We start from the raw sequence: 27,084 nt of genomic DNA, 5'->3' as shown, positions 1-27,084 counted from the left end.
TCCAGTGCCTTATTCCCCAGCAGTGGTGGGTAGCTCAGCGAATCTTCCCCCAAAGGGGGCTCGCCAAAGTCGGGCAGCCACCCTTGCTTGTCAGTGAGCCTCCATAGTCCCATAAGGGAGCCACCATCCTCTGCACCCCTCTGAACTCAGTCGTTCCTTGCATGAGGTCCCCTGTCCCAGTGGAGTAGCGCAGGGCACTAGGGTCTTAGCAGGGCCTACACTACCCTCTCACCCCATGCATGTCATCTCTCCTTCCAGGTGAGGCAGCGGAGCCCTACTCTGCCTCTGTAGTCATATCAGTAGGCCACGCAGCCGGTTTGTTTGGCCTCTGCCACGCACCTTCCACCAGGGGATTTCATAGCCTCCCAGAGCACGGCACCGCACTCACCACTGTCGCCCTGATATATCGGGTTACTCTCCATGGGTAGGGGCACACCTCTGGTCTCAAGAGCTGCCAATCCCGGCACTTCAGCAGGCCTTTGCCATCTCCTCACAGGCAGCCCCTCACCACCCAGCCGGGCCTCCTCTGCGCAGTAACAGGTCTGCTTTCCTCGTCGCCGGTCCTCCCAGGCCTCCTGCAATGTTTAATGTTTCACGCCCAGTTCAGATGGGCCACGTCAGATCAGGGGGACTCCCAGACACCTCACCGTCCCTCCTCTCTGCCACCAGGTCCCTGACATCTCGGGCTGTGTAGGCCCTATCGCCTTCCGCCCTCTGCCCCGTCGCTGCACCACATCCAACAATGCGGGGTGCTACCAGACAGGCGGCGGGGGGCGCGTTGGCTATACACTAGCCATTGCAGCGCCGATTGCCTTCTGCGGCCACCGTAATCAGTAGGATTTTGTGGGCCAGTGCAGAGCAGCGAAACCACGTGTCCGCCATGTTGGCTCCCGTAGCTACACCCCCAACTTAGCACCTTAATTACGGTCAACAAAAATGTTCTGGGGTCTAAGTGTGTTTGAGAATTTTGGTATAATCCCTTAAACCTTTAAAGCACTCCTTTCCTATCTGTCCAGTATTTCCTCAGTGCCACATATAATGCACCTTCTGGTGATTTTACTTCTGGTAATGTGACAGGGTTTAAAGGTCAGCACCACCCCCTGAGATATCTTGAAGTTGGCTCTACTACTAGACAGACAGATGTTTACAAGTATTCATTATATCTCTCAATGTCAACAAGCATCTTGTTATGGATTACGTTGTACTTTGAAGCTACATGAACATCTAATAATATTTTCCCATGTTTCCCTTTCCAGAAGCCTGTTTCTGAGGGAGCTGTGACGGAAGACACAAGAGCTGTTCTCCTCTGCGAAGGCAAACTTCAGTTGAGCACAGTTCAGGAGCTCTTCCACCTGCCTGTTATCGAAATCAAACATGGTAAATTGGCTTGTCTTTCTCCCACTCTTGTAAAGTCTGTGACACACCATAAGTATTCCCACATTGTGTGTAAGCCTCAGTACGTGGTGAGCAGTTTCATCCTTGACCAGCTCCGCTTGGTGGCATTTCACACCTGGTGGCCTGGGTACAGTGAGGAGGCTTTCCAACCACAGAATACTGTTCCAGGGTACTGCTGAAGATCCTTAACTATAGTGCTTCATAACACCTTAAAGTTACCTCAAAGCACTGAAGTGAAGGGAACAATGATTATTATTCTACTCAAACTGTATAACCATATTATTCCATTTGCACTCTTGGCTCTCCTAGGAAGTAGGTTGGGGAGTCAAGGAATACTGCTGAGATGGTAGAAGGGTTGGAATTCAGATCCCGATTCACACAAAGAATTAATCTTTCAAGTTAGAGCAATCCGTTTATTATTTTGCTTTATGTAAATCATTTTAGGTAGGTAGGGCAGTTAAAGTTATAAACAACACAAGAAGCATTAACTATTTCACTATTACCACCTCTATGCTGTAAGGAGGTATTACACTCAGTGCTTAACCTGTAAAAGAAGAAGAAAGAAACAGAAAATGTAAGTGTTGGCACCTACAGTTTGCCCCAAGAGCCTACTGTTGAACACCATGGGCCCAATTCACAAAGGTAAACTTAGCACAAAAGTCTAAGTTTAGACCTAAAGTCTAACTTGACTCGCAGTAAAAATACACTTTTGGTCCAAGTTTAGACTTTTGGTCTAAGTTTACCTTTGTGAATCAGGCCCTAAGTTTGCAGGTTCGGTCTTCCACCATCCCACCCCTTTCTGCCTCTTAATCTCACACCTGCGGGTTTTCATTCTTCTTTCTTCCTTTTCTGCCTTTTTTCTCTTCTGCTGTACATCACAATATGATGATTAAAAATAAGTTGTGGTTTCACCAAAAACTAATGATGCCCACCACCTACAACCAATGGTAGAAACTAAGCATCGGCTATATTACAATAAGTTGGAGCGCTATGGACAAGATTTGTCTAGGGGACACGCTGGAGTCACACAAGTAACTTTCTGGGATTCATGGTTTAATATAGGCTTTGCTTAAACATGACTAACTAGTGAGACAGAAATGCTAGCCAGAAGGCAATTATCTATTGCCTATGACACGTTTACTATCTTCACTAGTTTCTGCACACCCCTTGTTCCAGGCCGGAAACCCAATGAGTGTGTTTCAGCAAAACAGATTAAAAACAAGGATTCCAAAATTGACCCACCCAAACTGTAACAGGAGTCCCACTCAAATCCAAGATAAACTTTGAGATTGTCAGTGGGATAGATAGTTCACAAGTCTTGGTGTGCAGCCCACTAGGTTACTAAGGACCAAGGAAACGTTGAAGGGGAAGTCATTTAGGGGATCCAATTTGTCATTAATTTCCAAGTCAATGCAGGGAGACTGCTTGCACTGGAAAGAGCTACCACCTAAGAGAAGTCACAGTGGTGTAGCAAACTTCAGAGGTTGGCTGATTGTGGTGAACATTTTCAAATGGCAGGATCACTCCAGTGATTAGGGAAACCCGCCCAAGGGTGCATTTTATGGAACTTCCTATCAAGTCTGATGCTTGGACATGATCTTTCCCATACATCGTATCCTTTCCAGGCCATAATATATTGCAACTGGTCTCAGATTACACAGGAATCTATAGTTTACTCAGCTTCGTACTCTGGTGGTCAATCAAAAAGAACTGGTGGAGGTTCTTTGGCTACATCGTCTTGTAGGTTTGACTTGAACAAGTTGAACACTGACTGAATATGCCAATGAGCCGTGAGTGCTAATTGTACAGTAGACGTCCCTTCTTTTCTGTTAATTGTGAATAGACCCACAAAACAAGGGGTTGGCTTAGAGTTAAGGAAATGGTTATAAATGCAGTAGATAATGAGTCCTTATTACCCACATCATAATCTGCTGTTTTTATTCAATGTCTATGAAACATTTGTAATCAGTCTTTGCTTTTATCAAATGGCAGTAAGCCTCTTTCTGTGTGGCATGCAGATTACGTAAATGAGTGGTGACAGAAAGGACATATGACAGGGCCACACTCTGGGGAATCATTGGAGGAGGAAAACATGAGGATCTTCCCAGAGAGGAATGTAAGAAGTTGTTGTCCATGAATTCAGCTAATGCAATCCATCAGTACCAGGATGGTCCATCAGAAATTAGTGCAGGTACTGTGCAAGTGCTTGGTTTAACCATTCCATCTGACCATCAGTTTGTAGATGGTAGCTCATAGACTTGCAGTTTTTAGTACCTATTCTTTTCATTGATTCAATCCAAGCAAAGGGATGTGAACTGTGTTCCTGTGTTGGTGATAAAGACTTCAGGTAGACCACATAAACAGGAGATGTGGAGGATGAAAACTCCAGCAAATTCCACTGCTGATGGTATTTTTTACTAAGAAATGAAAAGTTCAATCTTAGTGAAGTAATCTACTACTACCAAGATTGTTTTAAATATGTGTGATGGAGATAACTCAACAATAAAATTCATAGATATCATATTCCGGTGATGATGAGGTGTGAGTAGCAGTTGGAGAATCCCTGCCACAGATCTGTGCAATGCTTTGGCCTTTGCACAAACAGAGCACCTGTTTACTTTTCTCAAATGTTGTTCCTCATACCAGTCTGCAAAAATAATCTATTCTATAGTTATTTTCTGGCCAGGGTGGTCTGCTGCCAGAAATTCATGGTACCACTTTAATAATTTAGACCGCACATATTTGTTAGGGCGATGCAGAGAGTCATTGTGGTAAAATAGATCTTTCTTAAGGTTTCTTTTATTGGGTTGTTGTTCAAGCCATTGTTTTAGTGGAACATCTTTCTGTGCCTTCATGAAGATATTGCTAATATCATTAGAAGAAGTGGCAGAAAGGGCAATAATGTATAGAGTTTCTTCTTTAATTCCTGGTTCTGTATATTACTATGGGTAATGAGTCAGATTTTCCATGCTTGGTCTGTAAATTGTGACATAGTCAAAGTGAGACAAGAACACAACCCTTCTGGCATGATGAGAATTGGCATATTTCATTGTGGTGAGGTACAGAAGGTTTTTGTGATCTGTCTACACTGTACTTTTATGTCAAGCTACTTCCAAATGATGCTGTCAATGCAAAAATTCCTCTTTGATTGCCATGAATTTCCGGTAATAAATAGTGTAGCTCCTCTCTATGCCACTCAATGCTTGGGAATAGAAAGTCACAGAATTAAGTTAATTGTTTTCTGGATCTCTTTAAGATATTACTGTTCTGATGATAAAGGACGAGACATCAGTTTTTAATACGTACAGCAATAAGTTATCAAGATGTGACAATACTGGTGTCTACGTGAAGGTTTCTTTGAGCTTATTGAAGGCGTTTTTCTATTGTTCTTCACAAACTATTTTTTCTCCTTTTTTAGTTAGTTGCACAGTGGGGCAGATGATGGAAGAAACATTCTTTAAATGGCAAATCCAAATGATCTCAGTAGTTTCATAGCACTCTATGGAAAAGGGTATTCTAAAATATCTGAAAATTACCAGAATCCGTTTTAGACCCTTGTCCGGAGAGCCCGGAGCCAGGGAACAGCTGGTCGGGATTTCATAGAGACACTTGTCAGTTTTTGCGTAGAGGGAATGCTTCTTAGCGTACTTTGTGTATTTGACCAATGATCTTCCAGGGTTGATGAACAGGTCAGAACGTCATCCAGATATACATCCAAAATATCTCTTAATATATCATTTACAAAATGCTAGAATGCTGCAGGGGCATTGTAGCCAAATATTCAAAATACCTATACCTGGTGTCAAATGCTGTTTCCCATTCACTCCTTCACAAATCTTTACCAAGTTATACGCTCATAATGGATCTAACTTGGAGACTGTTTTTGCAGATTTGATTAGATGAAAAAGTACAGATATGAGAAGTAAAGGATACCGGGCAAGTATGGTAATTGCATTCAGCTCTTTGTGGTGGATGCATGGTCAGTATTCTCCATTAATTGTTATCGGGAAGAAGATCGGGACACCTGCTAAAGAGGTAGAGTGCCAAAGAAGCCTTTTTTTAAATAAATTCTCCTGTAAATAATGCAGAAGAACTTTATCCTCCTCTACTGTCAAGGGTTAAATATGACCATTACTATGCTTACAAAAGATCAGAACAACTTAACAGCTATACTCTTGATGCAAAGGAAGGGAGTTAGCCCCCTTTCTATTGAACACAACTGCAAATTAATTGCACTGTGGTGGAATCATCTCTTTTTTCTCTTTATCCTCAACAGAGGTCTTTGATGAAACAGACTGCAGAATGAATCAAGTTAAAGACTGAGTCCGATCCCTTGTCGACTTTTGAAAACAATGTACCTCACAGTATGATGAATTTAGGGTTCTTTCTGGGAGATTTCAAATGATTTGAGGATTTATTTCCTATGCCGAGCAGTGCCAAGTACAAGGGTAAAAGAAGGTTCATCTCTTAAAATTGAATTGAATCGCCTTTATGTGCAGTGTCTGAGTGGCCATGAATAAAAGAAGAGCCTTGAAGCACACAACTCTGGATGTGAGTGCAGTTGCATTGATTACAATGATTTCTTCCTCTACTGGTTTTTCCTTGGAAGGACTTTGTTGACTTGCTTGGAAGTGAGTGTCTATAAAACATCCAGACGCCCTGGTGTCCACAACATAAGAGCCATGACTGGTCCTCAAGAAGTTGCTATCATAATTTGTAATGAGCTTTGTCTATTTCAGACACTTCAGAAATATGTGTGACTGTCCTAGGTCCTTGATTCAGGGACTGGCTGATGTGTTTCCCTGTAACTGAGGAGGGAAGAGCGTATGTGTTCCTTTGTGCCTTGAAATGGACAGATATGATTTCTCCTGGGATCAGTGGTGGTATCAGATGGGTTGAGGAAATGCAGGCACATTTTATTAGCAGTCCTGGAATTCATCTCTGCATATCCCTCTTCTCTGGTCAAAGACACATCTAAAATCACTTCTAAACAGTTGGACTGCATGGTCTTCATGGTTCCTCAGTGTCTCACTCACTAGCGATCACTGCCTCCAAGGCTTCGCTCAACCGGGCCTTATTCTTTGCCTTCTTGGCCCAAGACCTCCTCATCTCCTCATGCAGGGCAGAAGATTTTACCTCCTGTTTTCAACTGTAGGACTCAGTCAAAGGACTTCTTCCGAATTTAGACCTAATCCTTCTGGCCTGTAGGGAAATTGCAAATAAAAGCAACATGGCTCTGTTCCTAATAAATGCTGCTGTTGTATAGTCTCCTTGAAATACAGCTGAAGTACAGTGTTTGGCTGAGTGGGTCCAGTATTTACCATCTTTTGGGGTTTTGGCAAAAGGACAAAGCACTAACTTTCTTAGTAATTTAAAGCACTTCCAATCTTGATGGAGTGCAAATGTACAACCTTTTTCAGGGCACTGCTGAAGTAAACATCAAACTCTGTGGATTCTAGGCACTCTTAGAAAAGTTCACAGATGCTAGGCGAAGCTTGACACAACAGAAAGGGTAGCTAATTGGAGATTAAGTACTGAGGTAGCAAAATGCGATCTACCAGGCAAACAGATGTAGGCTCTCTTTACAGAATTTCAGGGCATGGTCCCAGTGGCAGTGTACAAGCAGACTGTCACTTCTGTGGGGAAGGGAAAATAAATTTTGTAAGGGAACCACCATTTTGCGCTCATGCTCACTGTGTCCTCCCAGGGGCAAGATTCACCATGTACACATTATACTATGTACACAGGACACCACGCTTGTCTCTCGTCGCACGCCAGTGGGGGGGAAGTAAGGACACAATGGTTGGGGGAGGATACATACATGTTACAGAGGAAAGGCTGAGAGGCTTGTAGACCCTCTTCCCTCCGGGTGTACAAGTAAAAAGGCATCTATCCATGAAAATAGATCAGCTGTCAAAAGTGTTCAGTCTACACATAGCTTGAAGTCCCCATAGCCACCACACCTATGGGTGGAGAGGACTTTGGGTGCACCCTAACCCTGGAATAAATCTGAAAACACACGAACACCTCTAGGGGACTCAGCCTGGGGCAAAACATAAAACACATGTAAAGACAGCATAGCTTAAGAGGCGAAGGGGAGAGGGGGTGGCACAGATTTCAGAGCCATGGGAATGCTTTTTTCACTACACTGGCACAGGCCAGAGAAAAGCAGTGGGAGGCAGGAGTCTGCACTTCTATGGAAAAAGGCAAGACCAGTGGTGTAATGCAAAATTATACAAATGAACACGCCCCCACCCTTTGAAAGTGGTGAGGACCCGGAAAATCCCATATCGCACAGGTTTAAGCCTTATGGTGGCTAGAGGGACTCCTAGGAGGTTGTACGCTTGTGGGGCTTGCGTCCACATGCTATGGTAGGTGATGAGCAACACAGATACATGCTTATGGTGGGGATAACTGGCCTATGGCACCTGCACCCGGCCCCTTCTATTAGCAGAGTCACGTGACTAGTGACGCCTGAGTTGGATAGGTGTGGGGATGGGTGGTAACACGGCTCCTAGGGAGGGGCTGCTAAAAGCCGTGTCCTCTAAGACACTACAGGCGTGGGACTGTCCTGCACCACAGAGGTTGCAGAGGTGTATCTTTCGACCCTCGGCGATTCCCTCCTGCAGGCTTTCCCTAATCAATACATTTACCAGCGCCCTCTCTTGTATTGCGCAATAGAAAGGAGGTTGTCGTATTACTAAATTTCCGGGCTTCCTTTATCTCCCTCTTCCAGCACTGGCTAACAAATAACAATTTCATATGTTACATTTTTGACTTTTGGTCCAAATCTCTCACATCGTTTTCCTTTCGACGCCAGTACTTTGAAACCTCGTGTTGGTTGATTCTCAACTTTCATTTTCTGTTTTGTATGAAATACCCAGCGGGGCGGTCATGCTAGCAGAGCCCGGCAAGCTGTTAGGAAAAACATGCAGGAGGCGCTTGTAGCCAGAAATATCTGCACAGATTTCCCCACTTCCGCAGCATATGAAAGCATGTTTTTCTGTTCTTTGTGGGAACAGAGGAGCTCCCTCTGGGAGACTAATTTCTGGACGCGATTGCCCACAGCAATCTGTGAGCGCTTGTTTCTGTGGAGAGCCAGCAATGGTAATAAGGGCGTCGATCAATGGGCGCAGAATAAAAAAAACATTCTATTATTCACATAACAGGCAATGAGCCGCAGGGAACTTGTCTGAAAAAAGCAACGTGTTTACATCATAGACGTCCATTAGGGTGCGTCATGACTAGTCCTTCGACACCCCTGGCAAGGCCCATTGGGCCAAATTTCTAAAGGGGTGGTGTAGGCAACACAGGAATAGAAAGTAAACAAGGCTCTGATATGTGTTTACCTTCTCTATTTCACTCCGGTGTCATTCTTTCCTCTGGGCCTTTAGCAGAAAATACGAAATCGTGGATGGGGAAAAATGAAAAAAAAAGCGGGTCAATCCTGTGATGACATCAGATGGCAAAGGGTGTATGATGTCACCAATGCTAACAAATAGCATCCCCCTCCGAAAGAAAAGTTTTTTTTTTTCTCTGTCGTATTCAAAGATCCCCCTCCCAGTGCTATTTGGCACCTTTCCAAGGAATCCTTGCATCAGCCTGACGCGGTGCCTCTAGGCCTGCATCCAACCTCTTCAGGCCTTCATTTAGGTGATCCAGGCATCCCTACTGCTTCTGCTTGTGGGTGGGCTGCAGGCGCAATGCCTTCTGCTTGCTTGGCGCTGCGCCCCGTGTCGTGCTGAAATTTCATTGTACTTGGCACCGAGTACACACAATACGTGGGCTAAACTGGCGCGTGGTGGTTGCTGTGCCACAGGACACAACTGCACCTCAGTGGTGAAGCCCAACAAAGCTGAAAATGATTTGGGGTTGCTCTTGTTCCCTGCGAGTGGGGACCTGGCGAGGCAGCTTGTACAAGACTGCTCCGATTGGACGAGGGCCAAGACAGAGCCGCATATTGTTGGCCTCTCTCATCAGTGGAATTGGGAGGAGAGGGATGCACTGAAAGTGACATATGGTAATTAGCAGTGTTAGAAAATAATTCAAGCATTCCACTAGTCATTTTATAGTTCTTTTTCCTGTTGTGGCATGTAAAAACGTAAGTGAAAGTAACTTTTTACTGAGATCCTGGACCTGTTACCATACAGGAGAAAGTAATATATCAAAGGGTTTTACCCATTCTGTGTCTGTGAAAAAATTTGTAAGTAAGTATGGGCCTTGGTGGCCCTACTGGCTGTTGGCTCAACACCTTATTGTCAGGTGGTAGACATCAAGGAGCTGAGTGGGATATGACTGTCAATCTTTGATCTAGGACTTTTTACCTTTCATCCTTGAGAGATCGCCAGTTATGGATACCATATGATTTTTTTATGATACAGGTTTGAAAGTTTCAAGGTAGACGGTGTTCTATGTGTTAATGAAATGGATGTAGTAAATATAGTCACAATGTAGTATATTATTTTTTATGTATACAAAACACAAGCACCTCTGTGGCCTCTCACAACCACACAAACATTTATACCAGTCATGATGGGAGCAAGATCTCTGCGTCCCAAGAAGAAATGAGTGACTGTGGTTGTGGCAGCCAGGTCATCCATTTATCTACAACACAAAGCTAACTCCTATACAACCCTCGCCAGAGTGTACTTTACCCTGGCACAACCTTGTTTAATGACGGGGGCACCTAATCTTTGCTGGAGAGGCTGTGGGGATCAGGGCACATGTGGTCGTAGTGTTCAATGGTTTGGGAGTGAGGTATTCCAACAGATTGGCCTGAATTGCTCAGTGATTCTTCTGATGGACTCACCGGTAGTCTTATTAGGTGGGGCGTGAGAGAACTTGGTCTAGCACTACACACCTCCCAGGGTCAGGTTACTCACTTTCTTCCTCTTGGCGGGGCGAATAATGATTGCCCACACCTGGAAGAACCCTGCTCCACCCGAGCCTCACACTGTGGTGGACTAAGGTGTAGGACATTTACACCTAAGGGGTAAATGTGAAAAAGGGGTTATGACAGCAATGATTGACTAAAAAATTTAGAAGTCTGAAAGGATTTGACTACCATTTAAAACCTATTCTAAGAGAGACAGGAACCGACTGGTCCCGGTCACCCCAATGCGGGTCATCCTTCAACCAGTTCGACTAGGAGGAATCTCGTTTGCAGGTAGCACATCAAATGAGGGGGCGACAACCCATTGTGACCTGTGCCTGATAACATGCTTAAGCAAAATATTGATTTGATCTGTGACTATTGTGCTCACATTTTGAGATGTTGGATGTGTGCACACTATCGGTGCACTGGCTCTGTCTTCTTTTTAATACTGTAACCACCCTGGATTCCCCAACACCCCCCTCACTCCCCAAATACAGTGTTTAAAAAACTCATGCAAAGAGCAGTTGATTAGACTCACATTGTTTGCCACCTTAAGTTGAGCTTTTGAGTGCAGGTGTTTCTTTCGCACTTGTTCGCAGAAGCCCAAATATTCTCACACGTTTGTTAAAACTTCCCTTCTACTTGTCAAAGCACAGATCTCTAGCCCTACATTGCTTGCCAACAAAACTACCTTTTTTGAGTATAACATTTTTCATTTTCTCGAAGTAACGTTTTGTAGAAAAATAAAATAAATGCCACTTAAATTTTCTTATATTAGCACAAAATATTTTTTTACTTCTGTTCACTTGGCACCAAGCTTCTCCTACCTTCTTTTTGGCAATAGTCAAATAATTGACAAACGTTGCAATTAGAAGACATCTGACCTGACATCATCCTTTTAGCAAAGCAGAAATTGCCAATACATCGCGCTGTAATGGGCAAACAGATGGCTGCATTTTCCAAAGTCAAATATGAAAGTTGAAGAATTAAAATGCCTGTATCACAGTCTTCAATAAAGCACGGTCCATGCATGGAAAACACGACCAAGTGTACTAGGCTGAATTATTTTTAATGGTGGCATTTCCATTGGCAGTGTGGCAGACGTAAGCCCTATGCGCCATGCCTGTGGTGGCAAAACCTTATTGTTGTGAGTTCCCTCCCATGGGCGTGTGTGCCAGTAGAACTTTTACTAATTGCGAGGGACTGGAAAGGTGCGACAATATAATCTAACATACCGGAGATGGTGTTTCCTAGTATTTAGTATATTTAAAACCAAACACGATCGCAGTAGCAGTCTTTCAAGTTTTTAACGCCACCAGAGATTAAGACGGACCAATCACGTAGATTCTGCGCCAGAGTTGACACCATTTCTAGCAAAATGACCATCATTGGCCGATCCAGTGATAGTCTGTGCAGGTAGCACTTTCACCTTCGAGCAGAGTATCCTCAAAGGATGGGTTGACTGTCAGAGGTGCAGACAGATATTCCACCATGTGTCCTTCTCTAGCCCAGACCAGAAGTGTACTCTGTGCAGAGGTGAATGGACTCACGTCCCCATCAATCGGCAGATTACCTACAGGCACTAAGAGCAGGGTGGCTACTCCGCTAAGGGGGAGGAGCATCGTCCCGATTGGATTTCCCAAAAAGGAAAAAATAAAATGATAATAACGTACAGTACGTTATTATCATTTTATTTTTCCTTGTAGTGCGGGGCGCGGCTGGGCTAGCAGGAGGGGGTAGGAGGTGGGCTATGTGCACACAAAGTGGGCATGTCTGTTTGGCTGGCTGTGTTGGGCACTTTGCATGTTCTCTATCCAGCTGTATTGCACAGCCGGGTAGAGAACATGCCCAGGCTCCCATTCCCAGTCTGAGCAGCAAAGCAGGCCGCTCAGACCAATCACAAGGCTGCTTTCAGCAGCGTCGTGATTGGCTGGGAGCCTGTGCAGCCAGGCAGAGGAAGAGGATGGAGGGGAGAGAAATGTTTCTCCCCTCAAAGGTAAGTCTTTTTTTTTAATGTATTTTTTTAAAAATGCTCCTCCCATCCCTTTGTGCCCCGTCCCAACCCACCAACCCTGTTCAGTGGCAGCCACCACTGACTAAGAGGTTAATACTTCAAAAACACAAAGCAAAAACCTTGCATGATAAGCAACCTGACAAGAAAACAACGTAGCAAAATTAAATGATAAACGTATTTATGAGAAACAGGAAACTTAATAGGACACTCTGAGAAGCAATGTTGTCTCTCAACTGGAAAATTAACTTCACAGTGTGACTTTTTATTGGGTCACTTTATTGTTCCATCTATAAGAGTCATATAGCCTTTTATCAGGCGAAACCTGCAACAGAGATACACTTTGTTCTGGGACAGAGCAACAGAGTTCAATAAATGGGGCAGCAGTCCAGTCCAAATGAAGATGCTTCTTTTAAAAAAATGAGGATCTGTGTCTAAATGTACGCCTTAAATTAACCATCAAACAGATTAAATTACTTGCCATCTGCTTATTCTCACCAGCAATACAGAGACTAGAATTGAAGATAAAAGTGCTGTTTCAAAAAAGATGTCAGCAATGACATCCTTGGTCCTTCTGGAGGAAGATCAGAGAGGGGATAAGCACCAAAATGGTGCTGGTGTACACTCATTATTACTGGATTACATGTTCTTGAGAGGTATAATGACTGGAGCTCCGATATCACAAGAGCATCAGTCGCCTGCCACAGTGCCCGTAGGATAGGGCTGGCAGGCCTAAAAATAAGGCACGCAGAAGACAATAGGTTTGGTCTATGCAGCTGTGGCCCAGGTGGCCCCCCTGACCCCACCTACCTGCGCTGCTATTTATTACTTGCAGCCTATGTGGTACACAGGAACGCACCACCAGACCTGTTGGATGGGTAACCTAACTGGGGCACCCCTCTTGCACCTGGGTGCATCCCTCACCTACGTCCAACCAGTTATGTCACTGGTGGGACATTACGAACGTCTTCTATTTCACTATAACACAAATAAAAGCGAAAACATACAACAAACAATAGTGTCACCTCCCCTTATCACTATCGTCCTCTGGCTCACCCCTGGATATGCTGTGGTTCATAAGTTCTTGTCACCAAGTATGTATATACTCCGCATTCTCATATCTGTAGCTGGTTCTCAAACAAGACCAGGCAAATTACACTACATGGTCCCTCAAGAGAGTGGAGGGAGCAGGGTTAATTCTCGGTCCATACTCGGTGCTGGTGCTTCGGCCTTCCATTGTGTCTGGCTGGACTGGTTCACTGTTAGCGCTTGGAGATGCAGGACATGTGGTGTTGCTATTGCCCCACTCACCAGTTCTGGAAAATCAGAGGATGAGTCAGCACTCACCTAGGCATAGTCCTGGTCACCTGTGTTTCCTTCATGTCTTTCTCTGTCATTAGAAAGAGTGGCTTGCAGATGAAATCGCTTGAAATGAGAGATGTTTCTCGTGAACTGTTCCTCACCCTGCTGGGCAGTCACTCTGATACCCTGCATGTGAGTGATCACCTAATGGTGATGTTCAAATGGAAGCCAGAATTTGCTCGCAAGGAACCGGTCTTTCACAAGTACCAGATCTCCGACTCTCAGGTTGGATTCTCAGGCTCTCCTTCGCAGGCTGGCCCGGTTGTTGGTGGCCTGGCATCTTTTCAATACCTGCTGATCATTGAAAGTAGTGGGGGTCCACTTTGGATGGTGGGGGATGGTGTCTTGAGAAAATCACCCCATAATAAGGTGTAGAGGGGTTTGCCTCATTGTTGAGTGCAGGGTCTGTTGATACTCCCATGAAAAGGAGTAGATGGCCCATTCCATTTGCTGTTGGTTGGCATGTGCAATTCTGCAGACTTTATTCAGTGTCCTCATAAAGCATTTCACTTCCCTGTTGGCCAGGAGCTAACGAAGAGTGACTTTCTAATGTTTGATTTTCAGAGATTGTAGGTATGTGGCTATTTCTTGCCCTTGGAACCATGGACCATTATCTGCCCTCAGCTGTTAGAGTAGGCTGTGGGTGGCCATAATTTTCACTTGGGAAGCATTCCATTTGCACCTTGGGAATTCAGGATCTTAACTTCTAGATACTTGGATACTTGGAACAATCATCGATCAGAACCAACATGTGACTCCCATCCGGGAGTCTACAAAGTCCAAACTTGCACATACCCAGTGTTCATTTACACAGGGGCAAGAGGGGGAGGCCCCTGTGCACCTTGACACCAAGGGCATGAGGGTACTACTGTCTCGACCTGCTTATCCATGAGCAGGAACCATACTTTTGTGAGAAGGCGACTCTTGGTTTTAACCATCCCCTGATGACCAGCGTGGGCAAGCTGTACTACGTGGTGGTGAGACTGATAGAAATGATGAGCCGGTGTCCTCACAAGAGACAGCCATTTGGGTCTGCAGCCAGCTCATGGTGGACATAGTACAAACTGTCCAAGATGCGCTGGGTCTCGGGCGTGCTTTGCACCTAATGGGCTCGAAATTGATGCCACCAACCAAGTTGGACAGCTTCCAACACCCTCTGCAGACCTCATCTTGTGCAGTGGCTTGGAATATTGTGTCCAGTGACAGGGGTAGAGGGCGAGAGAGCGATCCACGCCATACCGGACATATTCCTCAGTCTCATTAGGTTCCTCTTCTTCAGGGGTAGCTCTCTGGGGATGGTGCGACAAATAGTCTGTGGTGTTGGTGGTTCCTGGCCGATACTCTACTTCATAGTTAAACTCCTGTAGTTGTAGCATCCACTGTTTAATTTGTGGTGGTGGCTTTTATGTGGTCCCTCAGAACAGTGGAAATGAGGAGTGGAATGTGGTTGGTAAAAACCACAAAAGGATGCCGATACACATACAGGTGGAAATGGCGGCACCCCAAGAGTATGACTATAGCTTCTTTCTCAACTTGCGAGTACCTTTGCACTGACAGAGTTAGAGATCTACTCGCAAATGCTACAGGCACCCACTATCTGCCTTCTGGCTGTTGCATTAGTACTGCCCGAGTCCTTTCGGGCCAGCGTCTTCTGCTATGGTGGTGTCTCTTCTGGGATCAACATATGTAAGGTTGGTTTCAGACGAGAATGCACCTTTGGTAGCTTGGAATGACTGTTCGTGCTCTTCTCCTCACACCCAGGTGACTGCAGACTTGGTCAAGTCTCGGAGTGGCTGGGTCAGGTATTCAGATCTTTAATATAATGGCCACAGTGATTCACCATGCTTAAAAAGCTGTGGACCTATGACATGGTAAAAGGCGGGCACTTCTTTGATGTCTCTTACTTTTTCGGGTCAGGTGCCATGCCCTCTGCTGAAAAAGTGTAGCTGAAAAAATTGATTTTTATGCTTGAGGAATTCACATTCACCTCCAGTGGCAGCTGCTCCCTTAGGGAGAAGGAGTGTCTCCCCTTTGCTGCCAGCACTGCCAGAAAGGTGAAAAATAAAATGGTAATAAAATACATTTGTTACCATTTTATTTTTCCCTTTCCCCAGTCGAGCCATGTTTGAGGAGGGGCCACCGCTGCTGACTGGCAGCAGGGGGGGTGATGCTCACTCCACCAGTTTACACTTCGCATGTCATTTTGTCCGGCTTTCTGGCAATGGCTAGTCTGACATGTGCAGTGTAAACCTGTCTACTCAGCTGTTTGGGACAGCTGAGTGGAGATGAGGCACAGGCCCCCAGTGCCTACTGAAGTGTTGAGGCAGCCCACTCCTGTCAATCCTCCTGCTGCTGTGTCTACATTGTTGTGGAGATTTCAATTGATGCACTCAAAGCGCCAAGGGACTGCATGAGGACTGGAGGAGGCAAGCTGGTGGAGGTAGGTAAATTTGTAATTGTCATTTTCCCGCCCTCCCTCCCACATACAGCTGGTATCTTAAATGTTTGGCTGGTTGCCCCACCAAATGTTTAGGGTACCTGCTGCCACTTTGAGCTTCTGTGTAGAGTGAGTCCTGCATTCTTTGGAGTACTCCTCTCAGTCAGGTGTTGTGTTCTGGCACTGATTTTGCATGGATGGGAATGTCATCACTGCATTAACCACTCCTGGCAGGTCTCCCAGTAGTTCTTGAATGGTGTTTTGGAACACTTTGGCGTCACTCGAAATCCCAAAGTTAAGCCTCTGGTAGTGTTGCAGGCCCACATGGGTAGTTAATGTAGCAATGTATCTTGACTCTTCATCTAGGGTGAGCTGATGGTAGCCTGACCATAAGTCCACCTTTGAGACAGAGTTTGCTCCACTCAGTTCTCCAATTAAGAGCCTGATTTAGATTTCAGCAGATGGGTTACTCTTTCACAACAATGACAAATATCCCATCCTCCAAAATATAAATCCCATTATTTCCTATGGGATTTATATTTTGGTGGATGGGATATCCGTCTCTGTTGTGATGGAGTAACCTGTCTGCTGAAATCTAAATCAGGCCCTAAGTCATCAATGGTGGCTGTCAAGTAGTGTTCTCTTTTTATTGTGACATTGGGAAGCCTCATGTCTACACATATGCGTACTTCACCTGGTTGTTTTGGTTTTCAAGTTACTATAATGGGTGATACCCATGGAGTGGGGCCTGGCACTTTCTATATAATGCCAGTGGCTTCCAGCTTCTCTAGTTGTCTTGCCAACAGAGGTCTCTGGTGAAAGACAGTGCCCCGTGTCTCTAGGTACTGGTTGGACTGATGAATCAATATGTAGCTTTTATATGTAGCATCACTGTCTTCCCTTTTAGGCATCCAATGCCATAAAATATTTTCAGGAACTCTGCGAGTATTTGGGACACCCCTTTAAGATGGACTCCCAATGCAAAGGTGATGACTCCGAGGGCCTCTGTAGTGCAACAACCTAGCAGCATGCCATGGCCACCTTCAGCAACATAAATATATGAGTCCACAGTCTAGGATCCAAGGGTGATGGGTGGTTTGAATTTTCCCAGCACGGGCAGTGGGGTATCTTGTCCATATGCAAATACTTAGATTGCCGCCTTCTGGAGTGGTGGAGGTGTCAGCATGGATTTGAATGCTTCAGCCGACATAATGTTTATGGACGCCCTTGTGTCCATGATAGCTAACAGCGGGTGCTTTCCTACTTGTATTTCACACTTTGATAGGCGGATTTGTGATTTAGCGTCAGTCCCCAATGTGAAAACAGACTGGACTATGTGTTCCATGGCTTCATCATCATCCATGTTACTGTTGATTTCCAATGCCTCTGGTATTGTGTTGACCATTGTGCGAGGTGCTCAGCTTTTACCAGAGAAGCATACTTTTGCAAAGTGGTTGAACTTTGCACATCCTGCACACGGTTTGCCCTTCACAGGGCACTCTGCTAGACAATGAGCTGGGCCCCCACAGAATCCATATGCCTGTGCCGTCATTGTGGTGATCTTCTTGGGATTTTCTGGTCCTTTCTTCTGAGGAATGATGTATTGACAGGCTCAGCCTTAACCGTTCTTTGCAAGGCTGCCTCCATGTGGGAAACACAGGCTTTTGACAGTTCCTTAGAGCAGCCCATTGTCAGGATGTCTTCTAGCAATTTGCCTGATTCTTGCAGAATGCATTCTCTTAACTTCGATGAGGCACAACCCTAAATGATTTGGTCTTGTATCCCCTCTTGCTCATCCTTAAAGCCATAGGTACTCATTAGGTTTTTTCAATTGTGTGTAAAATGTGTCAATTGATTCTTCTGGATGTTGTCGAGCTTGGCGGAACACAAAGTGTTTATAGTCCTGATTCGACATCAGCTTGAAATATGCATTAAGAGTAGCTAGGAGTGTGGCATATATCTTTGGGGTAACTTTAGTTATGGTTTTTCATATATTATGGATAGCTTTACCTCTGAAGTTGAGAAGCATGGCTCGCTTCCTTTCATCTGGAACTTCAGTCATTTTGAAGAAAAATTCTACTCTCTCAACCGTGTCCCTCCATATAGGCGCATGCACAGGGGAAGCCCCCTCTTTGATGAGTGGTTTGATTGTAGGGATCTGCGCAATGATGGCAGCATTGCCTTGCAGCTGGAATTGCTGAACCTTGTCAAGGCTGGGTCACAATTTCCCTGGGAATGGGTGGGCGCACTTGTGATTCTCTTGGGTACGCGTGGCTTGGAACGATCATTTTTGTGTCTTGCCAGGGTTTGCTATCTGTTACTGTCTGTGTTTGTTCTGTGGCAGACGTGGTATCTGGCTCTTCTATCTGGTTCCCTTTATCTCTTTCCCACCGGGGCCCTATATGTCGAGCAGATGTGTTGTGAGACCCACCTTGTACTGAGTAGGTTCTGCCAATGTGCTCTGAGAGTGGCTTTCAGGACACAGGAGGGGGGAGGCTGTCATCTTCTAGGCACATGGGCACATGTGCCGAGACCAGGCTGCAACAGTGTCACCTTGATAGCCCTTTTGCGTGGTCCGCTTCCTAGTGTGATCACACACGCATCAGAGGAGCTCAGAGGGGCTGCCATAGAGCACTGCTCGGGCGTGCTGGCGTGGACCAAGCCTGTGGCACAAGCACTGTGCTCTGAATACAAAGCGTGTGGCCACCACCTGCACTGGCACCTGATTAGGAACCTGCCCGAATGGGACAGGGAATTAGTGCCCTCCTTCATTGCCAGTGTAATGACTGGCGCTCCAATAGCACTGGAGGGTCAGTTTGCTGCAACAATGCCTGTAGGGTTGGGCTAGTAGGCCTCAAAATAATGCACACAGGAGACACAAGGTTTGGTCTATGCAGCCGTGGTGCAGGTGGTCCCCCTGACCCTGATTTTTATTACTTGCAGCCCACGTGGTATGCAGGACTGCACCAACAGACCCGCAGGACGGATAACCTAAGTAGGGCACTCCTCTTGCACAAGGGTGTGTACTTCAGCTACGTTCTACCAGTTACGTCAGTAGTGGGATGTTACAAGAGGTTTAGAGGCTTACACAAGCCATCCTAGCCAGGCTTTACCCACCAGTCTTAAAGGTCTCAATGAAAGTCACTCAATGAGTTCATATTAAAGATATGCAGTCAGTGCAAAGGGGATCCCCATTATGAGCAGGGATTTTCACATAATAAGGTAGCATAATTGTTATTGTCTACTGGGGTGATTTACTCCACATGTATAATTATTTACTGCAGTTCATATAGCACCATCATAGTGTAGTGTGGGGCGTATGCCAATTAATATCCTGCTTTATTGTCTCTGAATACTTGTGCAGAGGACTTTCAACTTGACCATTTTCTCCACTATGATACAGAGGGCATCACAAAGATACATAAAGGAGGGCAAATGAATCAGACACACAGCTGTGGCTCCTGATAATGAATTACAAACCTAGGAGGACTGAGTTATAATCACCATTTACCTAGTTCATCAAAACAACAGTTTTTTTGCAAACAGTTGCATCTTCTTGTTCCTCAATTTTCTCATCTTGTCATCACTGGGGGAAGGCGAAATGCTTCGGAACAGAAAAGGCTAACAGCAGTATTAAACATTTTATAAAAAACTGGAAGTTAACGTTACTTCCTAGGCAACTATCATCAGACAGTGTAACTGATGCACGCGCTTCATAGAATATGTGGGTTACGCCGTGCAGAATGTAGCAAGCATTTCCAGGGATCGTGCCCCACACTATGCATCAGTTCTTACTGACTGCAGGCTTGTTACAGCACGTCCATATATGGGTATCCTTATTGAGGCAATTAAAAGAGATGGGTCTGGAATCTGTGGGTTCCTTGGCACCACAGAAGACTGAAGATCACAGAAGACCATGACTGGCTGGGGACTAATGCAATTCTTGCCTTCATATTTCTCTAAGAACTGTGCTGGATTATAAACTACTTTTTTTGGTATTTTTCAGTGTATTGTGACTGGCCGTTTCCACATCGATTGTGTTTTGTTTTCATTTTCAAAATGCAATAGATATTGACTCAAATGATTAATTTGAAAAAAAGCATTTAGATACAGAAAAAATCAATCATCACATATGATAAACAACATGACCTATCCCAGCACTACAATTACAAGTACTTGCTAAAGAGGCAGAACCCGGAAGGGTATCACTTGTGTTTTGGTCCAGGAGTAGGACTCGAGAGGACTGGAGAGGTGGTAACAACAGAGACGCTGGCATGAGATGGTTTGGGCTCTAGATATCTATTTAGGCAGCATGGGCCTTTCTCACTTGGGAAGGGTTCTTTCTGATGGTGTAAAACATCACAATACAATAGGGTCTCTGTAGGAAATTGGGGTCAAAGCCGAGAAAATAAGCAGTGACAATGCCAGTAGATCCTGCTTCATGGTGCCAACACCTGTAAACACATGCTTTCACAAAAGCTGTTGACATTTGTTGCATGCAAAAGTGCTGTTTACCATATTAAAAATTACCTATTGGCTTTGCCATTCCTGAATAAAAGTCATAAAATAGTATTGCCTTCCGAATAGAAAACATATAGAAGATAAAATATGCAATGCAAGCACTTTGTTGAAGGCGGACTGGTATGTCAAATAGTTTGTAGCATGAGGTTAGGGTGTAGTACTCCTAGTGGTGGAGCCAGAGCACACTTTTTGTATATTTTAAGGTACTGGCAACCGTAGATTTTGCAGTTAGCTGCTCTGTCAAGCCAGGCCTATAAAGTAGGAGACTGCAGAATATATATTATCCTTGCCAATCGATAAGCAAGTTGGCCTTTCTTGGCTAAGTTGCGTCTGTGCTGCAAAAAATAGGAGTGAGAGGTGACCACAAAGCTGAAAAATTGAGCAAAATATCCTTAGAGGTTAAGATTGGGACTGAAATTTATGAGGATCATCAATAATAAACACCAAAAGTAAGATCAACCTTAAAGTAGCAGGTTTCATTCTTGGTGAGGTAAGTATGCGTACAATGAAAAACAAGTGCTTTTGGATTTCAATGTTATTATTCTTCTTTCACATAGGTTTACCTTGTTAATGGTATCCCTCTATCTCTACCTTGTTAATGGTATCCCTCTATCTCTACCTTGTTAATGGTATCTCTCTATGTCTCAGCGGTTGGCCCCCTAGTTTCATTTTGTTTTATACCTGTGATTCACATCTGTTCCTCTGTGTATATGTATGTACGTGTGTCACTTATTGTAACAGCCCTGAACTGAGATAATGTATTTTTAAAATATATAAAATATTTGTAAAATTACTGTATAAATTAATGTGTTGGAGGTACCTGTGATATTTTCATAGTTCCAACGGGAATGCAGAGAGGAGATACTTAAAAAACACCCAACTGCCTTGCAGTTTTACTACAAATGTCCCATTCAGTTTATTAATCTGAGTCATAATCTTCCTTGTCAGTGTCCTTTTGATTGAGCCACGCCTCCAAATAGAAACTTTACCTACTATAAAGATTAACAAAAACTAAAAGTAGGGCAATTATTACCCTACGCCTACTATAAACCACACCTAACCTCTAGAACCAGGAGGATGGACCCTGGGACTACACTTCCTGAAAGCCCAAGCAAGGACTATAGTAGTCTCTGTGGCTAACAGTTCTGGGTGAGGTGTGGAAGGAAACTAAGGACGGTGATGAGGGAGACGAAGGCTCAGAGAAATGAAGATTACTGGTCAGTAACCTGGTTATTACTTTCATGTCCATCCTTGTAGCAGTCTGTAAATATTGAGGCAATACTGAAGCTTTTGGAAATGCCATAAAGTCCCCCAAAAATAGAAGAAACCAAACCGTTTTGTTCAATGCTTATTTTAATAGACATAAAGCAAAATAACACAATATATGTGTTTATAGCACTCAACATGTGAAGCAAAATATGCTGAAAACGATGTCCCACCTGCAGGTGACACGTGACATAAAAGTATGGGGAGAAGACCACATTATCACATTGTATATAACTCTCATTGTGGCTCCGTTGAAAGCTGCTCAGAAAGAAGAACTACTTCTGGTTGAACAATCTTGCACTGAGCCTGGCAAAGGATTCTCCCATTGAGTCACAGCTTGTAGAAATAGCCAAATGGATTCACTGACTAAAGGTGGAAGGGGGTGGACACTTGCCCTATCTTTGTAACCCAAAAGTAGTGAATAAAAATGAATCTTACCAAAAATAGCCAACTTGTCCAAATAGAGGATAAAGCCATGTATATTTCTATCATATGCAAACGGTCCTCAGCTTCAGAAGATGGAAAGGGGAAAAATAGCAGAAGCGCCAACTCCTAGAAGCAATGAAACTTTGTTCCGATCTTTGGAAGGAAAACCAAAGAGGATCTTTGGAAGGATCATAACACCACTTTATTTGGGAAAATAGGAATAGCTCTACACACAACACAGCCATGAGTTTATATACACACACAAACACACTTTGAGCTGAACAAATAGATACCAAAAATAACACTTTGGGTAAAATATTTTTTAATAGTCTGTTAGGATAGGTTAAAAAAGAGAACCATGCAAGCCTTGATGAACTAAGATTAGATCACAAGCAGGGGCAGGGGAGTGGATTATTGAATTTCTCAAAATTAACTTTTTAGACATCCATTATGGCAATACCATCCAAACTTATAAATACCCCAATTTCTGTGCACTGACTCTTAGTGTGAATTCAGCTAAATGCAATCAAATCCATCACAAAGGAAATCTAGACCCCTCATAGGGTCACAAGATAAGGCATAAAACCTTTTGAACCGCATCAGCATTTTATTTACCCCATTGTCTAGCATACACTTTTAAAGTCTCTGATATCCAAAACTCGTATACCAAACACAACTTCAGCAGAGCAATCGTGGGTACCCAGAGTTAGCTTACCCAGCTCCAAATCCACAACCAGAGACTGAGGGCAAGATTTACGATGATGCAAGGTAATGCAGCACAGCACCTAAAGTTGCTGTGCTGTATTGCATGATTAGGAAAGAGCAGGAGAGCACCATATCCATTGCGATATGGCATTCTCCTCCTCTCTCTCTAGTGCCAACACACAATCAGGCAGCCCTATACCAAGCACACACTTTGCATCTTGGTGCAAGAGTGTTTGAGTCTACCATAGGGTTTGTACTGGAAAGGTACCCTTTCAGTACACAATACTATGCCTACACAAAGTTTAAAAGTTGTCCAACTTTGTATATGTGTTGTACTGTGCAGCACACATGCAAAATCGGAAAAGAAAGGAGAAATAAATGTATTTCTCCTTTTAAAGCCTACTTTCAATTGGCATTATTTTGTGGAGCAAAACCCTTTCTACTTTTGTTAGTAGATAGGGTTTTGCGTCAAAACCCCTGGTTGATTGCACAGGAAAGCCCATGTACCACCTATGTGGTCCCCCCTGACGCAGAGTAACACAAAGCAGTGCTTTGTGCTGGTTTGCATTACTTTTTCTTCAAACCAAAGTTATACCAATGTGCGTTGGTTGGTAAATCCCAAATAGGATTCTGCATCAGGTCTTCGTTAAAAAACGTAATGCAAACCTGATGCAAAAACTTTTGTAAATCTGGGCCTGAGGGTTGCTGATGGCAAAAAGAGAGTATAAAGAGGGGATGAGGAATTAAAAATATCCCTGGAGACAGAACTGGCAACTTGAATCTCAATGGATACCAGTGACATACAGGACAGCAGGGTCCTAGCAGCAAGACCTTTCCCGTGAGTATCCCAAATTACGTTCAATAATCTGGGAAGTAACACGAAGGGAGGGAATGCCGGCTCAGGCCAGGTTAGAGAAAAAACTTCCACCCCACTAAGCCATTGGAGATGAGACAAGAGAGCAAAAGTGAGGCAGAAGGGTGTAGGTTTCTGAAGCAAAGAGGACTCACCAAGGGAAACGGAAACAAAACACAATCTCCTGAATAGGACAGGGTCCAAACACATCTTCAATGGAATTGGGAACATCTTGCTCAGGTGGGCAGCAATCCCATTCTTTAGTCATGGAAGATAGATAGCTGTCAGAAGAGGAGAATGCATTGTGCCCAAAGACAAATATTGCAAGCTAGAGAAGCTAGTAGTGGGTTTCTTGAATGCTCCAGGCGCTTCACCTAAGATCTGGAATCCTGATTGCCTATTCTCACACAAAGCAACTGGGCTCCAGACTCATCTGGAAATGAATTGGGGCCTGAAAATGTCTGACAGGTCCCTCAAATGGAATGACCACTGTCTGTCCACTTAAGTACATTGTTCTAAACCCTTGCAACTGGCACCCATCGTTCAGACAGTTGGGGAGGAAGAAAAATAAATACTTCACTGTCCAAATATTCCTGATCAAGCCACTACTATGGGACTGACGTCTATGAGGAGTCACTGGCGCCAAGGTATCGTGGTGCTGGAAGGAAGGACTCCAGAGCACATTAAGATGCTGGACCAATTACTGTTTATGACTCTGCCACCATGGACTGCTGCCAAGAAGCAACCATCCCCCCTGTATCTTCACCATTCCTGGTTTGTAGCTTCAACCGTGTCCCATAATGTCCTTAGACCAGGTGTCTGTTTCTCCCTCATCGACTGGGGAAGAAAAACCTAAGCCAGGTCGGTGTGAAACACTGCCCCAAATAACTGAGCATTCTGTGAATGGCGCAGCTGAGACTTTCTTCAGTTGATTAGCCACCAATGTGCTTGGATCATCTGACAAACCTCCTGCATATGTTCCATCCCTTGACAAAAGAGAAGGCAGAAATTAGCCAGTCATTAAAATTTGAAAAGTGTTTTATTCCTCACAAGTCACATACCCACCAACGGAGCCACAACCTTTGTAAACACCTGTGGAGCAGATTTTACAAAGGGAAATTCCTCATTAAACTCCTTTAAAGGGCATTTTTTTAAAGAAACCTTGGAAAGTTTGGTATCACTATTTCTTTGCACTCTGTAGAGAGGAGTTTGCAAACAACGTTATGCAAAGGGAGTTTTCTGGCTTCTTTCACCAACACTGCTGAGAGGAATCTTCCTCTTCCTCGTCATGTGCTTCACCCAGGAACACAACATTTGTGTTAATATGTTTTAAGATTTATTCAAGATCTGTTCCTTGAATGCAGCACCACCAAACATCCCTCTCCTCCTATGATTCATCAGGGTCAGGTTGCCACTTTGCATACTTTGATATATGGACACACTCCTTAATCTTAAACAGCACTGCATATAACTATTTTGAATAGAGCCATTCAGGCCAGGTCAGGTCAGAGGAGACATCAACAACATCCATCCACATTTCTAGTACTGGAAGGTCATTTTAGGTGCTTCATAATGGTTGCAGTTAGCGCCAGATCTTCTTGGCTCCATTGCTGTAAACAAAGAAGAACAAAATACTGTTCCTCCTACATGTAACATCCTTAGAAGGAAACAAGGCCACCAGCAAACCATGCACAATTCTACCACTCTAATGTCTGCAGACACAAGGCAGGAGTAAGTACATAGGAAAATGAGAACAAACAGGAATCTGTGAGTAGTGTAGATTTCTATTAGTACTCCTAAGGGCATTTGTAATGACCGAGTCCAAAATCTACAAATGTCATAGGAGCACACCTAGAATTAGTACGTTTTCAACTCTTACAACACAAAGATTGTTATCCACATACTTTTATGTTCATAGTCAACCATTATATTCCTTCAAGCTATCAGTAGCACTTATAAAATATGATTAAGTAGCAACATCTGCTAAGAATGGGAAGGAGTATAACACTTTTATGAACATCAGAAGGTAAGACAGACGTTAGTTGAAGCCATTAGATTTTGATGTTTGAAACTGGCACTAACCAACAACATTGTTCTGAACAATTCCATCTATCAAGTACAAGGAAGCTTACAGATAATCCCGCAACGTAAGCCCCTCCTCCAAATCGAATGTGGTGTTAAATAAAGGACACTTCCCTCCTTTCACAGCTACTGGTCAAGTTCAAAGATGCCGAAAAACATGCTGGGTGGGCTTTCCCAGTTAAAACTACAGTTTACGGAAATCTGCTCATTCTGAACATATGTATTTTGGCAACCTGCCACAAATCCATTAAAATGTTAGTCCATCAACTAATGCTTTGTTTTGTGAATTAATCACTCTATATAAACTCGACCTGTTATGAAAATGTGTCTTCACAAGCAACAATAGGGCCATATTGGCCATTTATCTTATGGGGTATTTCCCCACGGACTGGAGCTATTGGAGATCATTATTAAAGCTGAGGCCACTGCCTCTGGCCACTCTCTCGAGGCTCCCCAATACGGATGGCATTAGGCACAGCAGAAGCAAACATAGAGAGTAGGGATACAGAAAGTTAAAGAGAAATAAATCAAAAGTTTGGTGGGTTTGAACATTTTTTCCAAGTGCTGCATGTGGTTCCAAGTCCAACATCCTATCCCAAAGTTATCATGACCTAAAGGCGTCCAAGAAGATCCTCCCAGGGCTAGATAGTATGATGATCTTAGTTTTGCCTATGGAGGCAGCTGTGCAGGGACTAGTAGACCAACCAAGGTCAAGGGGTAGGACTCCTTGGTCACAATATGCAGTACCACTATTTAAACCATCAAGAGGAGAATGGAAGCTGTCCATCAATTTTCTATGTTGTGTTGGTGTTTCGCTTCCCATATCAGTTCGATCATGGTTCTTAATTCTTGGAGGGTCGAGACTTCTAGAAAACCGTTCACCAAACACCTGTGAACATAATTGTACGTTTAGAATGAAGAAATACTCTACTCCAGAAATAGGTTGTTGTGAAAGGCAGCTTGTTGTGGGTCCATTTTAGCCTTATGCTTGGGCACAATTATTTTAGCTCCAGGCCTGCAGCCTGTGCCCTTTTACCTAGTATTCCTTTCAATACTTTAGCGTGGCTTCATTTTAGTGGTGATGTTTTATTATTTTTATTAGCTGCCTTTCCATGAAGGGATTGTTATTAGTTCCTTCTACATGACATTCT

General features: G+C 44.0%; 1 protein-coding gene across 1 annotated transcript in view; it reads left to right on the top strand.

Annotated features, from left to right (window-relative positions):
* The window catches only part of LOC138296675 (WD repeat and coiled-coil-containing protein-like), a 114,196-nt gene that overhangs the window by 82,184 nt on the left and 4,928 nt on the right, over nucleotides 1-27,084 (top strand). The window contains exon 2 of the mRNA XM_069236025.1: nucleotides 1,257-1,377. Coding sequence (XP_069092126.1) covers nucleotides 1,257-1,377 — 121 coding nt within the window. The remainder of the gene's footprint in view (nucleotides 1-1,256; nucleotides 1,378-27,084) is intronic.

Source organism: Pleurodeles waltl, chromosome 5 (assembly GCF_031143425.1).
Source record: "Pleurodeles waltl isolate 20211129_DDA chromosome 5, aPleWal1.hap1.20221129, whole genome shotgun sequence".
Lineage (NCBI taxonomy): Eukaryota > Metazoa > Chordata > Amphibia > Caudata > Salamandridae > Pleurodeles > Pleurodeles waltl.
The sequence above is the reverse complement of the archived record's forward strand: the minus strand, read 5'-3'. Positions and strand labels throughout refer to the sequence as shown.